The sequence below is a fragment of the Caretta caretta genome, chromosome 3 (assembly GCF_965140235.1).
Source record: "Caretta caretta isolate rCarCar2 chromosome 3, rCarCar1.hap1, whole genome shotgun sequence".
NCBI classification, from domain to species: Eukaryota; Metazoa; Chordata; order Testudines; family Cheloniidae; genus Caretta; species Caretta caretta.
In genome coordinates this window covers 174,373,888-174,388,551 of record NC_134208.1, presented here as the reverse complement: position 1 = coordinate 174,388,551, position 14,664 = coordinate 174,373,888, and the positions used below count along the sequence as shown (strand labels likewise).

At 38.5% G+C, this 14,664-nt stretch overlaps 1 protein-coding gene across 1 annotated transcript in view; it reads left to right on the top strand.

Moving 5' to 3' along the window:
* LRPPRC (leucine rich pentatricopeptide repeat containing) overlaps positions 1–14,664 on the top strand; it is a 168,360-nt gene that overhangs the window by 70,784 nt on the left and 82,912 nt on the right. Inside the window, exons 24-25 of the mRNA XM_048843005.2 lie at positions 5,448–5,572; positions 6,236–6,342. Of these exons, the coding sequence (XP_048698962.2) occupies positions 5,448–5,572; positions 6,236–6,342 (232 nt within the window). The remainder of the gene's footprint in view (positions 1–5,447; positions 5,573–6,235; positions 6,343–14,664) is intronic.

The window sequence follows — 14,664 nt, the reverse complement described above, 5'->3', positions numbered from 1 at the left end:
TGTTGTACGAGCAGCAAACACCATAACACGTATGTTATTTCCATTATCTTTTTATTGGATTTTTTTATTCTGCACACACAGTATAAATATCTTCAGAATCATACATTTAGAGACCAAAAACTATTAATGTGTCTGATTGACATTCTAGTTAATTCATTTATTTATTGATAGCTTTGACCTAAAGCAGTCACTTTAACGCTGTGGGTATACAGCTGAGACAATACTATTGCAGTTTAAGAATCAGTCTGAGCTGAATTTACAACTGAAAACTTTAATTTGTATGTGTAAATGCTGTTGTGCCTCACAAGAATTTGAGAGCAGTTTTCAATAAAAACTGATTTTAAAGGTGTTAAACTGAACTTGCATCTAAAGCAGAAGAATTATGTGATTATATGAAGCTTTATATCCATCTATATTTCATCCATAGTATTTCTCTTGTATGACAGTAATCTAGTCTGCAACATCTACTTACAGTTTTGAAATTAACCTGTAATTTAGTCTTCACCCCAAATGACAAAAATTCAAATGACTCTGTGGGGTGCCAGAAGATGCACTGTAAACAGGGCTTAGTAAGGGGATAAGGTAGAGATCTGTCAAGTTAGGCTCATTTTCACAGTGTCAGTAATATTATAACATTAACATTTCTTCTGCTTTTATATTTTACATTTTAAAATCTTAATATATATGAAATAGTAATAAAATCAAGGGCAATGTAAAATCTTGATTAAGAAACTAGAATGATACAAAACTAACATGGCACATGTTAAATGGATTAAAAACTGGCTAACTGATAGGTCTCAACATGTAATTTTACACAGGGAATAATTACTGAGCAGATATGTTTCTAATGCGATTCCACAGAAGTTGGATTTTGGCCCTATGTGATTTAACATTTATCATTGACCTGGAGGACAACATAAAATTATCACTGATAAAGTCTGCAGACTTTACAAATATTGAGAGGGGGTAAATAATGAAGAGGACAAGTCACTGATGCAGAGCAATCTGGATCAATTAGTAAGATGGACAGAATAAAACTATACATTTTAATACAGCCAAATGTGAAGTTATACATCTAGAAACAAAGAATACAGGTTGTATTTACAGGATGGGGGACTCTATCCTGGGGAGCAGTAACTCAGAAAAAAGTTTGGGGTTACATGGATAATCAACTGCATGTGAACTTCCTGTGCTATGCTGTGGCCAAAAGGGCTAATGCAATCCTTGGATGCATAATCAGGGAAGTCTCAAGTAGGAGTTGAGGAGGTTGTTACCTATGTATTTGAGACTGGTGTGACCACTACTGAAATATTGTGTCCAGTACTGGTGTTCACTGTTTCAAGAAGGATGTTGATAAATTGGAGGGGGTTCAGAGAAGAGCCACGATAATGATTAAAGGACTGGAAATCATCCCATATAGTGGAAAAAGTAGACTGATCTCCTTGAGTTCTCTTTTGAAAGAGAAGGTTAAGGGGAAGCTTGATCACATGTATCTACATGGGGAACAGAAATTTGAAATTAGAAGCGTCTTTACCCTATCAGACTAAGGTATAACAAGATCCAGTGGCTGGAAGTTGAAACTAGACAAATTCAGACTAGAAATCAAGTGTACATTTTTTAACAGTGAGAGTAACTGACCTTTGAACAACTTACCAAATAATATGGTGGATTCTCCATCCCAGGAAATTTCAAAATCAAGATAGGATGTTTTTCTAAAAGAGATTCTGAAGTTCAAACAAAAAATAGTTCAGGGAAGTCGTAGGGCCTGTGTTAGGCAAGAGATCAGAGTAGATTATCACAGTGGTCCCTTCTGGCCTTATCTATGAACATTTGTGAAAGAGAAAAAAATATGAACAATTTGGAAATGAATTAACTTTCAATGACTACATCATTTCCTCAGTTCACGCTTATGAAATACTGTTGAGGAGGTGCTCAATAGAAGTTGTTTCAAAAATTATTATTACTGTGTCAAGTGTACAGTATGGATTTACCACCTGTTGTAAACAGGCTTCAAACATACATGTTTCGTACCCGTCTATTCCTACCCACTTTCACCAGCCTTTATCTGGTTGTCTTTCAAAATATAGAAAGGATCAAAATATCACACAACAAATGTTGATTTTTGCTCCACAGATTATTTTTACATATTTTTCCCATACCAACCCTCTACTCTCCAAACTTTAAACCTCCGAATTCCATATAACTTTGCTACACTGGTCTCTCTAACCACTTATTTCTCCACACCCTCTGCTATATTTCAGCTGTTGTCCTATGCTTTGTATGTTATTGTAAGCTCTTTAGGAGAGGGACTGTTTGATTTGGTTTGTGTTCTCTTTTAAAAAACACTATTTCCATTTACAGTGCTATACAAATTCGTAATTATTTTAAAACTCCCTTCTGGTTGATTTCAGAGTAGCGGCCATGTTAGTCTGTATCCGCAAAAAGAAAAGGAGTACTTGTGGCACCTTAGAGACTAACAAATTTATATAAGCATAAGCTTTCGTGAGTCCTTTCCTTCTGGTTGAGTATATTTTAAAAAATATATTGGTGTTTGAAGTTACTGTGACTATTGCATATAGAGCATATGTAGTTCAGCATAAAGACAAAACCTTTGCATACATAAGTCCACGACTATAGTGTGATTCTGCTTGGAATCTGTCCTTTTTGGACAAATATACTAAAAAATATAAGTTTTCATTTAAAAGAAAAGGCTTCTAGTCCTCATAATTGTGAGGATAACTTTGAAAGTGTAAACCAGTGCAGTGATTTGTACCCAAATGTGCAAGAGATGTAACTGAGAGGTCTGAAGTGTTCCATTCATCTTTTTGGGTTGCTAACTCTGTAACTTTAAAAGTAACATTTTAAATATTAGTGCAGAAATTTGAAGCAATGGAAATTGTGGGAACACAGTGAAACAATTAAACTTACTTAATTGAAACTGCCACAGAATTTCCAGTCCTCTGCAATACTGTGCTGCAGTGTCCAGGAATTTTGCTGCAAAAATTAAGTCCAGCTTTCAGCAGAGTACACAGACTTTTGAACGTTAATCCCTAGTGAAGAGTATTCACAATCACAATGTTATAAATGTTCTGCTACTTGTAAGAGGTCTGAGGTGAAGATCTAGTCATATGATTGATATTTCTATAAGATGTTTTTCCATCTGTGGAGAAACTGTCTGTATTTCCAAAACAGGACAGTCTACCATTAAATATGTTAATTTGCAAACTTCTGTACCTGTTACTTTTAAAATATAAATTAGGGCTGTCAAATGATTAAAAAAATTAATTATGATTAATTGCACGATAAAAAAAATTAATCTTGATTAATTGCACAATTAATCACACTGTTAAACAGTAATAGAATACCATTTATTTAAATACTTCTTGATGTTTTCTACATTTTCAAATATATTGATTTCAGTTACAACACAGAATACAAAGTGTACAGTGCTCACTTTATTTTTGATTACAAATATTTGCCTGTAAAAAAACCAAAAGAAATAGTATTTTTCAATTCACCTAATACAAGTACTGTAGTGCAATCTCTTTGTCATGAAAGTTGAACTTACAAATGTAGAATTATTGACAAAAATGGCCTGCATTCAAAAATAAAACAATGTAAAACTTTAGAGCCTACAAGTCCACTGAGTCCTACTTCAGCCAATCGCTCAAACAAATTTGGTTACAATTTAAATCTATTTCCCTAAGTTAAGTATCCTCACACCTTCTTGTCAGCTCTCTAAATGCGCCATCTTGATTATCACTACAAAAGTTTTTTCTCCTGCTGATAATAGCTCATCTTGACTATTTAGCCTCTCACAGTTTGTATGGCAACTTCCAACTTATCTGTATGTGTATATATATATATATATCTATCTTCTTACTATATGTTCCGTTCTGTGCATCCAATGAAGTGGGCCCACAAAAGCTTATGCTGTAATAAATTTGTTAGTCTCTAAGGTGCCAAAAGTACTCCTGTTCTTTTTGCAGATATAGACTAACACGGCTGCTACTCTGAAACGTGTCAATTTGCAGGAGATAATGCTGCCCGCTTCTTATTTACAGTGTCAATAGGGAGAACAGGCATTTGCATGGCACTTTTGTAGCTGGCATTGCAAGGTATTTATGTGCCAGATATGCTAAACATTCGTATGCCCCTTCATTCTTCGGCCACCATTCTAGAGACATGCTTCCATGCTGATGACGCTCATTTAAAAAATAAGCGTTAATAAAATTTCTGACTGAACTCCTTGGGGCAGAATTGTATGTCCCCTGCTCTGTTTTACCCGCATTCTGCCATATATTTCCTGTTATAGCAGTCTCAGATGATGACCCAGCACATTGTTCATTTTAAGAACACTTTCACTGCAGATTTGACAAAACGCAAAGAAGGTACCAATGTGAGATTTCTAAAGATAACTACAGCACTCGACCCAAGGTTTAAGAATCTGAAGTGCCTTCCAAAATCTGAGGGATGAGGTGTTGCGCTTTCTTTCAGAAGTCTTAAAAGAGCAACACTCTGATGTGGAAACTACAGAACCTGAACCACCAAAAAAGAAAATCAACCTTCTGCTGGTGGTATCTGACTCAGATAATGAAACTACTTTGGATTGTTATCGAGCAGAACCTGTCATCAGCATGAATGCATATCTTCTCAAATGGTGGTTGAAGCATGAATGGACATGTGAATCTTTAGCGCATCTGGCATGTAAATATCTTGCGACTTCGGCTACAATAGTGCCATGAGAACACCTGTTCTCACTTTCAGGTGACGTTGTAAATAAGAAAGGGGCAGCATTATCTCCTGCAAATGTAAACAAACTTGTTTGAGCGATTGGCTGAAGAAGAAGTAGGACTGAGTGGACTTGCAGGCTCTAAAATTTTACGTTTTATTTTTGAATGCAGGTTTTTAGTCAATAATTTTACATTTGTAAGTTCAACTTTCATGATAAAGAGATTGCATTACAGTACTTGTATTAGGTGAATTGAAAAATACTCTTTCTTTTGTGTTTTACAGTGCAAATACTTGTAATCAAAAATAAATATAAAGTGAGTACTGTGCACTTCATATTCTGTGTTGTAATTAAAATCAATATGTTTGAAAAATTAGAAAATATCCAAAATATTTAATAAATTTCAATTGGTATTCTATTGTTTAACAGTGCGATTAATCACGATTAACTTTTTGAGTTAATCGCATGAGTTAACTGCGATTATTCGACAGTCCTAATATAAATTTAAAATGCAAACTGACTCTGGGATGTGTAAAATTTTCTGAATGGACAAATTTCTTAATGGCCTGTTATTAAGGAGTCTATGTAAAAATCCTTATGCGATTACATGAATTTTAGTTGAAACCCTAAGCCATACTGTACTGTTCTTGTGCAGACTTTGCTTATAGGCTGTTTACATCGTTTTAACTTAAATTGTATACTCTTTTTTCATAAGGGATGATGTACCTGCTGCACTGGAAGCTACCATTGACTGTTGTAAAAAGTATGGCAAGATCCCTAGGCTCCATGACATCTTGTGCAGACTAATAGAACAAGGAAATACTGATCTCCTGCAGAAAGGTTAGTTGGTTATAGTCAAATATTGCATGTTGGGTTATTTTGGCTTCTTTATGGAGGTGGTGGTTTAGTTTAGTTTAGTTTTTTGCTATCTGTACATCAGGCTGTGTAAACAGTGGAAGGATGCGTAGAGTATATGGACATAACGTTAAAGCTTTCAGCAGCATCTAGGTGTCCTTTTTGCAAATTAAAAAAAATGAAGCTTACTTTAGGTACGAAGGAACCTAATGTTTCCACAACCAAATCCCTAGCTATCAGCAGAAGGCTGCTATCATGGAATATGTGTCAGTCTATTGGTGTTGACACACCATAACTTGTTCTATATGTCCCTCCCTCAACATGTTTAAGAAATCCTAAGTCCTCGTAGTCTGCAGCAATATAGAATGCCAATTTATGATCTGTTAAAGCTGTTGAATTTAATTATTATAAACTATAATGCAGATTAGCAAAAGCACTTGAAATACATTTAACCTTGAGCTGCGAGGTATCTTGAAATATTGTGTCCTCATTCTTAGTATCTTTTTCCAGAAAATTATTTCCCCATCACTTATTTAGTGTTTTGCCAGGTGTGGGGAATCTTACTTGTTTGATTATTTTTGACATCTGTTTTTAAAATGCTTCCCAGTTATTAAACAGACAATTAAATGAGTTTTCTTCTCTCTATAGCCATGGACTTTGTGAGTCAAGAACGAGGTGAAATGACGATGCTCTATGATATCTTCTTTGCCTTCCTGAATACAGGAAAATACAAAGAGGCCAAGAAGATCATTGAGGTGGGATTTTAACTACAATGCTCTAATCATGCAACTATTTAGACTCTTAATTAGAATACATTTAAAATTTTTAAACTTTAATTAGTCTTGTTCTGATTCATGTTAATAAATAATGAAGGGCGGGGGGGAAGAACTCGGCCAGCTTCTTAATTATGTATAATTACAGTTCAATATGCAACCAGACTCTCTCTTCTGAAGTTGTTTTCTTACTTTATCAAATTCACTGTTACATATCAAAATGATATTTGCATATTAAATCTTGGATTGTGAAACAATTAAATTAAACTGGCATTCCTGGGTGTAAAGTTACTAATCCTCTTTCCCAAGGAATTCTTTGTTCTTAAAAGCACTGGAATTTAATTTGCTACAGACCATACTCAGATTTATTTGTAATGCTTGTCTACAAGTTAATCAGCCAAACAAGTGCTGTCTGCTACTGTTTGGCATTTAATTTAGAATTTTTTTAAACCATGGTAAGCAGCTTATAGAAAGTGGTAGGTGACAAACTTGGTCTATTTAGGATTAGTATATTTTATCTAGACTTGATTGAAATTTTGCTTACTGAAATTGATAAGTCAAAAGGGCAGCTGCAGAGTCTGCCCAGATTGTGATATTTTTTCTTAGCACTGTGTGTGTGTGTGTGTGTTTAAACTCTGCATTACTTGTCCAGTTAACATTGTAAAGGGGAGGGTCTTTCAGAAAATGAAACTTAGTTGTCTTCTTTCTTTGAACTTTCTTTTCTGAAATACCTTTTTTTCCTTTGGGGTAATCTCCTGAAGAAAAAAATACATGAGATAACAGAAATCCTCATCTGAATCATGATACATTAAAAATCTTGCATAAAAATTGTGTTAACTGGTTTTCTTTCTTTTTTTTTTTTTTAAGTCCTCTGATGGTAGGACAAAACTGTAACTTTTTAGAAAATGCTTTGCACTTCAGTAGAAAAGCAGTAGTCCTAAATGTAGTGAGTTTTTGGTGCTTTAATAGCTTTATTATGATAATACAGAAAAGAATACAATGCAATTATTATCAAGGGCTGAAGAGGAGTTTATTTTAAGAGTGTGACTGAAATACAAGAGAAAAGAAAGGTGTAAGGAGGAAAAAATTTGTTGTGGGATGTTTAGAAGTGAAGTGAATGCTAAAGGAAATATAAGACATTTTGCAGTTTTCTGTGTTTTTACTAGCTGTTTCTTTGGATCTAATAGACTTTTCTTTCACAGTTTTTTCAAACGTGCTCTTGAGTTTTCTTTGCACTGATGGTAATTTCTTTATCTTAAAGACTTTTTTCAGAGACTACTGTCTGATTAATTTAAAATATGACTAAACTAAACAAATTAATATTGTTTGATTTGGTTTGAAAGCCTACTTCCCTGTATAAATTAGCTGTTGCCAATTTACCTCTCCTGTTTCTTTAAGAATTAAGAAGTAATGAGCAAGTTAACTTTGGGGTGATTGACCGTGAAATGTTAAAACCAGCAAGAGTCAGAGATTCTGGCATAAACCCCGATGCTGTTATCAAAAGATCAGATGGACATCTGGCTGTCTTGCTTGTCTTTTTATGCTCATTGGGTTAGGATTTCCAAGTCTTGTGTAACCTTTTCAAAGTCTGATTTGGTCCTTTTGTATATGTGGGTTACGTTTCTTCTAAATGAAAGTTTATTTTCAATAACTACTGAACTATTCCTCATTTTGTATATAGTAACAAAGGTAAATTCTAAACATCTCTGTTTGTAATGAAACAGATAATCAGGGCTATTTAGTGTTCCCTCTCTAAAAACGTTGACTGAAACTGAAGGTTACCATAGAATGCCATTGCCTTGGGAACTGAGAAAGTGATGAGCAAAGAGAATATAATGCCTCAAGCTATTATTGCCCAGTGGAGATCACTACGTCAGCCTAGTGGTGTTGTGTTACTTAGAGAGCCCAGATGTGTGTTAGACACTTTGCAGACATATATACAGTAATGGCTTTGAAAAACTTGCAACCCAGGGCCCCAATCCTACAACTGGTTTGGGGTCTAAACCTTCAGCAATATGGGTAAATAATAATAGTGGTGAAGGTGTGAGGGGAGGAGATGAGAAGGGATACAAGAAGTCAGATCATGGAGTTGCAAATGTTTATATGAAGGTATGTAATTAAATTTTAAATGTAGGTAGCTTGCTTATTAACCAAGCTAATTTAATTTTGTGGTGGTACAGAGATGAAATCATGGTTAGAGGAATGAGGGCATTTAGTAGCAGGAGAGGTTGGAGGGGCAGCAAGACTGAGATAGGAATGGTAGGCTAAAGGTAGATAGAAAAAGGTAGAGGTAAGGATCAATTGCAACAAAACAAGAACAAGAGTGAAGGGCACGGTGAGGCAGTGCAGATGCAAAACTGACTAGTTGCATTACAACAGGTACATCTGAGGAAGTGGTAGCAGAGTCTGTTAATGATTGCTGGAGGATTCTGGTGTTGTGAGATTCCTGATGATGTTCTGTTGAAGACGTGCTGAGCAGAATAGAGTACAGGTTCTGATCTTGAGATGGTTGAAATAACAAGTCCAGTAGTTTTGGTTTGTAGTCCCTTTGGGACTTGGTGGTGCCAGGTGAGGTAGTTTTGACACCTACACAGGGGGAGGAGAGTTGGAAGGCCTAATTTAGCCCAGCCTTTCCCGCTGCTGCTGCTTGTGGTCTTTGGGGAAGCAGGACTCTGAAACTGTGTTGCGGGCAGGCCATAAGGTGTTAAGTTGCTACTGTCTTCAGGCAGGGAATTTTAGGGAAGGAGGAGGAGGGCAGTAGTTGCTGCAGTGCAGGTCTAACATCGCTCCAGGGTTCAGTCTTTTGCTGTGCACCCACTGACAACAGCCAGGTTCCTCATGGTACTGTCAGAGGAGGGGTTCTCAACACGTTTGTGACCAGATATTTAGACAGGTGCCTTTCTCTCACTTCCTGATCTCCAGGGTGCCACACAGTGAATTTCCCCAGTAAGTCACCAAGTTCAGTTCAGGTTGCCTTAGGAAAAAAACATTGTTGGAGAAAATAAAGGCAATTAGAAACAAAATAAATATTAAGTTGAGTTTAAACACACTAAAACTGAAGATTAAAAACATAGAAGTGTAGTGAGCTTGCCCCAAAACTTAAAATATACTTATTAAACAGGGTGAAAAAATATACATCTTAGAAAATCCTTTTGCTTAACTCTTGTAAAAAAAACAAAAAAACAAAAAACAAAAAAAACCACCTTTGTCCAGCTTCAGTCTGTGTGTGTCTAATCAAAATCCCGTTCACACAGGGGTTTCTCAGGTAGTCTCTTGATTCTCTCCAGAGCTGGTAGATACAGTGTTTGGTTTGGGAGTGTGATGTGGTCATTGTGTGCTGCATTACTGGTATATTCTGACAGTAGACCCAGTGTAACTGGGCAGAGAAGGATCACCCTGTGTAGCAATCCTTCAGTGACAGAGGGCTGTTGCACCCTCTATACTACAGAGTCTATAGCATCCCTTCTCTCTGTTGCCAAGGTAGCAGATGTGGCTAGAGCAAAGGATGCATGTTTGGGGTTTTGTTACATCCTGCCAACCACTGGTTGCCATTTTGGTCTTTGTCAGTTGGCATAACAGCATCCTTTAGACTACGCTAATTTATGCTTGGGGACTAGACTGCCACACAGTTGACTTAGGACCATGGGAATGGAGGAGGGAACTTTATACCACTTGGGTATCTCTTCTCCCCCCCCATCCCCCAACACATCATCCTACCATGTGTGCTCCTTGGATATAGTATGTGGGGGCTTATCCTTTAAAGATTCTGTTGTTGTGGTGATGTTACATCACCTCATGGTAGTTTGAATACACTTGCTGTGACCGCTGCTTTGTTCTAGCCCCTAGCTTAACTTGTTAGGCCAACTCCTCTTAATTCTTCATGTGCAGTCCTGCATACACAGCAATTAATTTGAAAAGTTCTTCAGTTACATTTTCAGACTGGCCTTTTCCCTTTGATAATCATGCTCAATGCTATCATTAGAAATGTGTGGTGAAGAATTGTCTAGCTAAGCCACTAATTTGGCCTGGTCTACATTAGAAAAAATTACCTGTTTTTTAACAACAGTTTAAATTGCAGCTGAAGACAAACTTTCTTCAGCACTGGTTCAGAAAACAATGGTGTAAAATCTACTCAGAGCAAGTCTTAACCATAGTTTTCTGGAACAGAGATGAGCAATGTGTTATAGACTATACCTACAGCTAAGCCATGTGCAGTTGTGAACCAGTGCTAAATCTATTGGCAGCAGCAGCGTGTGCTATTTCTAGTACAGACAACTTTCAGTGAAGTCACCACTACAGATTATTCATGCAGAAATTTCCTTGGTTCAAAATTATAAGATGAAACTGCCAGATATATAATTTTATGATTCACATATGATACCTTCTTTGAAGAAGATCTTGTGACATCAGAGCCTCAAAAGTAAATGTCCATAGCTCATTGAGAAAATGAGTGTCTGCTGAAACATACAAGTTGGAAGTTGCACAAGGGAAGGAGAAAGAAATGGGTTGCTAAATGAAAGCGCAATGTTGTTGTTAGGGAAAATGAAGTAGCTTAGTCCATTGCTCTTTGGTCAGTCCTTTCAAAGCAGAAACAGTTTGACCAGTTAGGAGAATAGTGATGCAAAACTTTCCAAGCAAATTGATTGGCCATTGAAGGGTGTAATAAAATGAATATGAAGATTAGGTACACACTTATTTTAGGGTACGTACTTGGATAAAATTAGGTCTTTGAAGATATGGAGTACAATTCTCAAAAGTGCCCAAGTCCCATTTTCAGATGTTGAAAGTTAGTGGGACTTAGGCTCCCAGTGCCTTAGTCACTTCTGAAAATGACTTAAATTCCTAAATCAGTTAGGCACTTCTGAAAAAATTACTTGTACATAGTTAAGAAAATATTAAGTCATGTTTGAAAGTGCTAGCTGAAACTTATTTGAAAGAGAAAACCTCTTCAAGTGTATGTGAACTCATCTCATGTTTGAGTGCTCTGAAAAAAAACACCGTTTGAAAGATACAGGTAATTGAGCACAGATGAGCAAAACTTATTAACTGCCTCCTCCCAAGTGAAAAATGGAGCTGTGCCAGTTGTAATCTGACCTTTTGTACTTGTTTTTCAATTATTTGTAAACACTTGCAGTTGCTGAGGTAGATAAGTGCAAGAGTGTTTTTATGTAATTAAAGACTGTGTCACAGTGCATACACACAAGGGGGCTCAATTAAAAGTGTACAGACAACCATAATTCTGGCATTTTCTAGCTTTTGAGTGCTTGCTTTTGCAACCTTAACATACATTTGCTAGTTTTTTGGATGTTATAGATACAATCACAGTTAAACAATAGAATACCAATTGAAATACATTAAATATTTTTGGATGTTTTTCTATATTTTCAAATATATTTATTTCAGTTACAACACAGAATACAAAGTGTACAGTGCTCACTTTATAATATAATTTTTATTACAAATATTTCCACTGTAAAAATTATAAACAAAAGAAATAGTATTTTTTCAGTTCACCTGATACAAATACTGTGGTGCAATCTCTTTATTGTGAAAGTGCAACATACAAATGTAGATTTTTATTTTTTACATAACTGCACTCAAAAACAAAACAATGCCAAACTTTAGAGCCTACAAGTCCACTCAGTCCTGCTTCTTGTTCATCCAATCATTAAGCCAAACAAGTTTGTTTACATTTACAGGAGATAATGCTGCCCGCTTCTTATTTACAGTGTCACCAGAAAGTGAGAACAGGAGTTCTCATGGGACTTTTGTAGCCAGCATTGCAAGATATTTATATCCAGAAATGCTAAACATTCGTATGACCCTTCATTGCTTTGGCCACCATTCCAGAGGACATGCTCATGATGCTTATTTAAAAAAAAAAAATGCATTAATTACATTTGTGACTGAACTCTTTGGGGGAGAATTGTACGTCTCTGGCTCCGTTTTCCCTGCATTCTGCCATATATTTCATGTTATAATAGTCTTGGATGGTGACTCAGCATGTGTTCTTCATTTTAAGAACAGATTTGACAAAATGCAAGGAAGGTACCAATGTGAGATTTCTAAAGATAGCGACAGCACTCGATCCAAGGTTTAAGAATCTGCAGTGCCTTCCAAAATCTGAGAGGGATGAGGTGTGGAGCATGCTTTCAGAAGTCTTAAAAGAGCAACACTCGGATGCGGAAACTACAGAACCCGAACCACCACAAAAAAAAAAAAAATCAACCTTCTGCTGGTGGCACCTGACTCAGATGGTGAAAATGAACATACGTCGGTCTGCACTGCTTTGGGTTGTTATCAAGCAGAACGTATCAGCATTGATGCTTGTCCTCTGGAATGGTGGTTGAAGCATGAAGGGACACATGAATCTTTAGCACATCTGGCATGTAAATATCTTGCAACGCCGGCTACAACAGTGCCATATGAGCTCTTGTTCTCACTTTCAGGTGACACTGTAATCAAGAAGCAGGCAGCATTATCTCCTGCAAATGTAAACAAATTTGTTTGTCTAAGCGATTGGCTGAACAAGAAATAGGACTGAGTGGACTTGTAGGCTCTGAAGTTTGTTTTGTTTAACAGTGCGATTAATCGTGATAAATTTTTTTAATCGCTTGACAGCCCTAATGTTTATATATTTCTTCAATGCTGTTGCCTCCCGCTCTCTTGTCCCTCCTCCTCCCCCCCCCCCCCCAGCTTAATGCCACAATGTATGACAGCAATTTAAATTAGATACATCCTCAAGACAGGAACTTGTTGTTATACTTCGAGTGCTTGCTCATGTAGATTCCATTTAGGTGTGTGCTTGCCCACATGCACAGTGGTCGGAGATTTCTGCGATATCCGGAGGGCTGGCTGTGGCGCCCCCTGGAGTGCCACACTTATGTGGCAGCATATCCGGTGCCGCCAGCCCTATGCCCTCTCAGTTCCTTCTTACTGCCTGTGATGGTTGATCAGAGCGCCTTGTCTTGCATCACAAGAGCAGTAGCGGTTTTCTTTCATTGTCTTCTTCATAGACTTGGTTCTAATGATTTGTTTTATATAGTTCATAGTAGTTAATTATAGAGTTAACTTCGGGGCTTCATGGGGGTACTGCTGAGGTCAGATTCCCCCTCCCTGCCCCCCAGCCCAGGCAGGTACTCACCCACCACCCTGGGAAGTGGCAGGGGCTCCCAGCCTATCGTGGGGCTTTCAGCGCCAGAAGCAGTCCAGGCTGTTAAAGAGCAAGGCCAACTGGCTCCGCAGGTGCCGTATCAGGCGACTGTCACCAAAGGGCAAGCCCGCTGGGGTGCGGCAGAATGGACTGACAGAACACCCCGAGCTGCCAGACTGCAGGCACAGGTCTCCATCACTGCGACTTCGGCCCCCAGCACCACACCCCGTCTCTCCAGCCAGAAGGCTTAGGTCCCCAATGAGATCCCCACCTACTGAGCACGGGACTCAAGGTGCTGTTCCCCATACCGCCAGTACTAGTGAATGTCCAGCCATAAGTTGACCAGGTGCCGGTCACCCTCACCAGGCGGTCTCCTTGACATAGGTTGCCGTCCTGGAGGGGTCATTCAGGATCTTGGCACAGGTCTCATTCGCCCTGTTACTGTTCCTTGGGCAGGCGGTGCTACTCAACCTGCCAATCTCCCACCAGAGTGAGCAAACAGAGGGAGCCCTTCCCTGTCAAGGAAGGCGACAACATCCTCCCACAGGCGGTGCAGTCATCGTCGTCCCCCGGATAAGGCAGTAGCCGGGCCATCCCAACATAGTCCCCCAGACGACTTCAAGGAGCATCAGTTCCTCCTTAAACGGGTGACTGAAAACAGTGGCCTACAAATTGAGGAGGTTCCTGAGGAGACTGACGACTTCTTCAATGTCATCTCAGCCACCACCCCAGCATGGGTGGAATTGCCTGTCCACCCTGGGGTCCTCAGAATACTCAAATCGTTGTGACAATCCCCCTCCTCTGAGGGCTTTGAGTATTTGTGCGCTCGTCCCCCTGCGGCATCACTGGCTGAGTCCACAGTAAACAAGTGGGACACCAAAAAATAAGGATGCCAAGACTCGAGGTTCCATGGGCTTAAGGACTCCCAAGGCACCCTCTGCTCCTGGGGGCTGCATACTCCTCAGCAGTCCAGGAAGCCATTCTGTCCTCCTCCTTCTCCTCCTCCACCGCAGTCCAGGTCGTGGGGGGCTCCCAGATTGGGCTGCTACCGGAGGAAGGACAAGGAGAAGGGGCTTAAGAGACACTATCCATCAGCATCCCACTTGGCAACTCAGCCTGACCATCCCAGAAATCAGGGAGGCCAGAAGCAG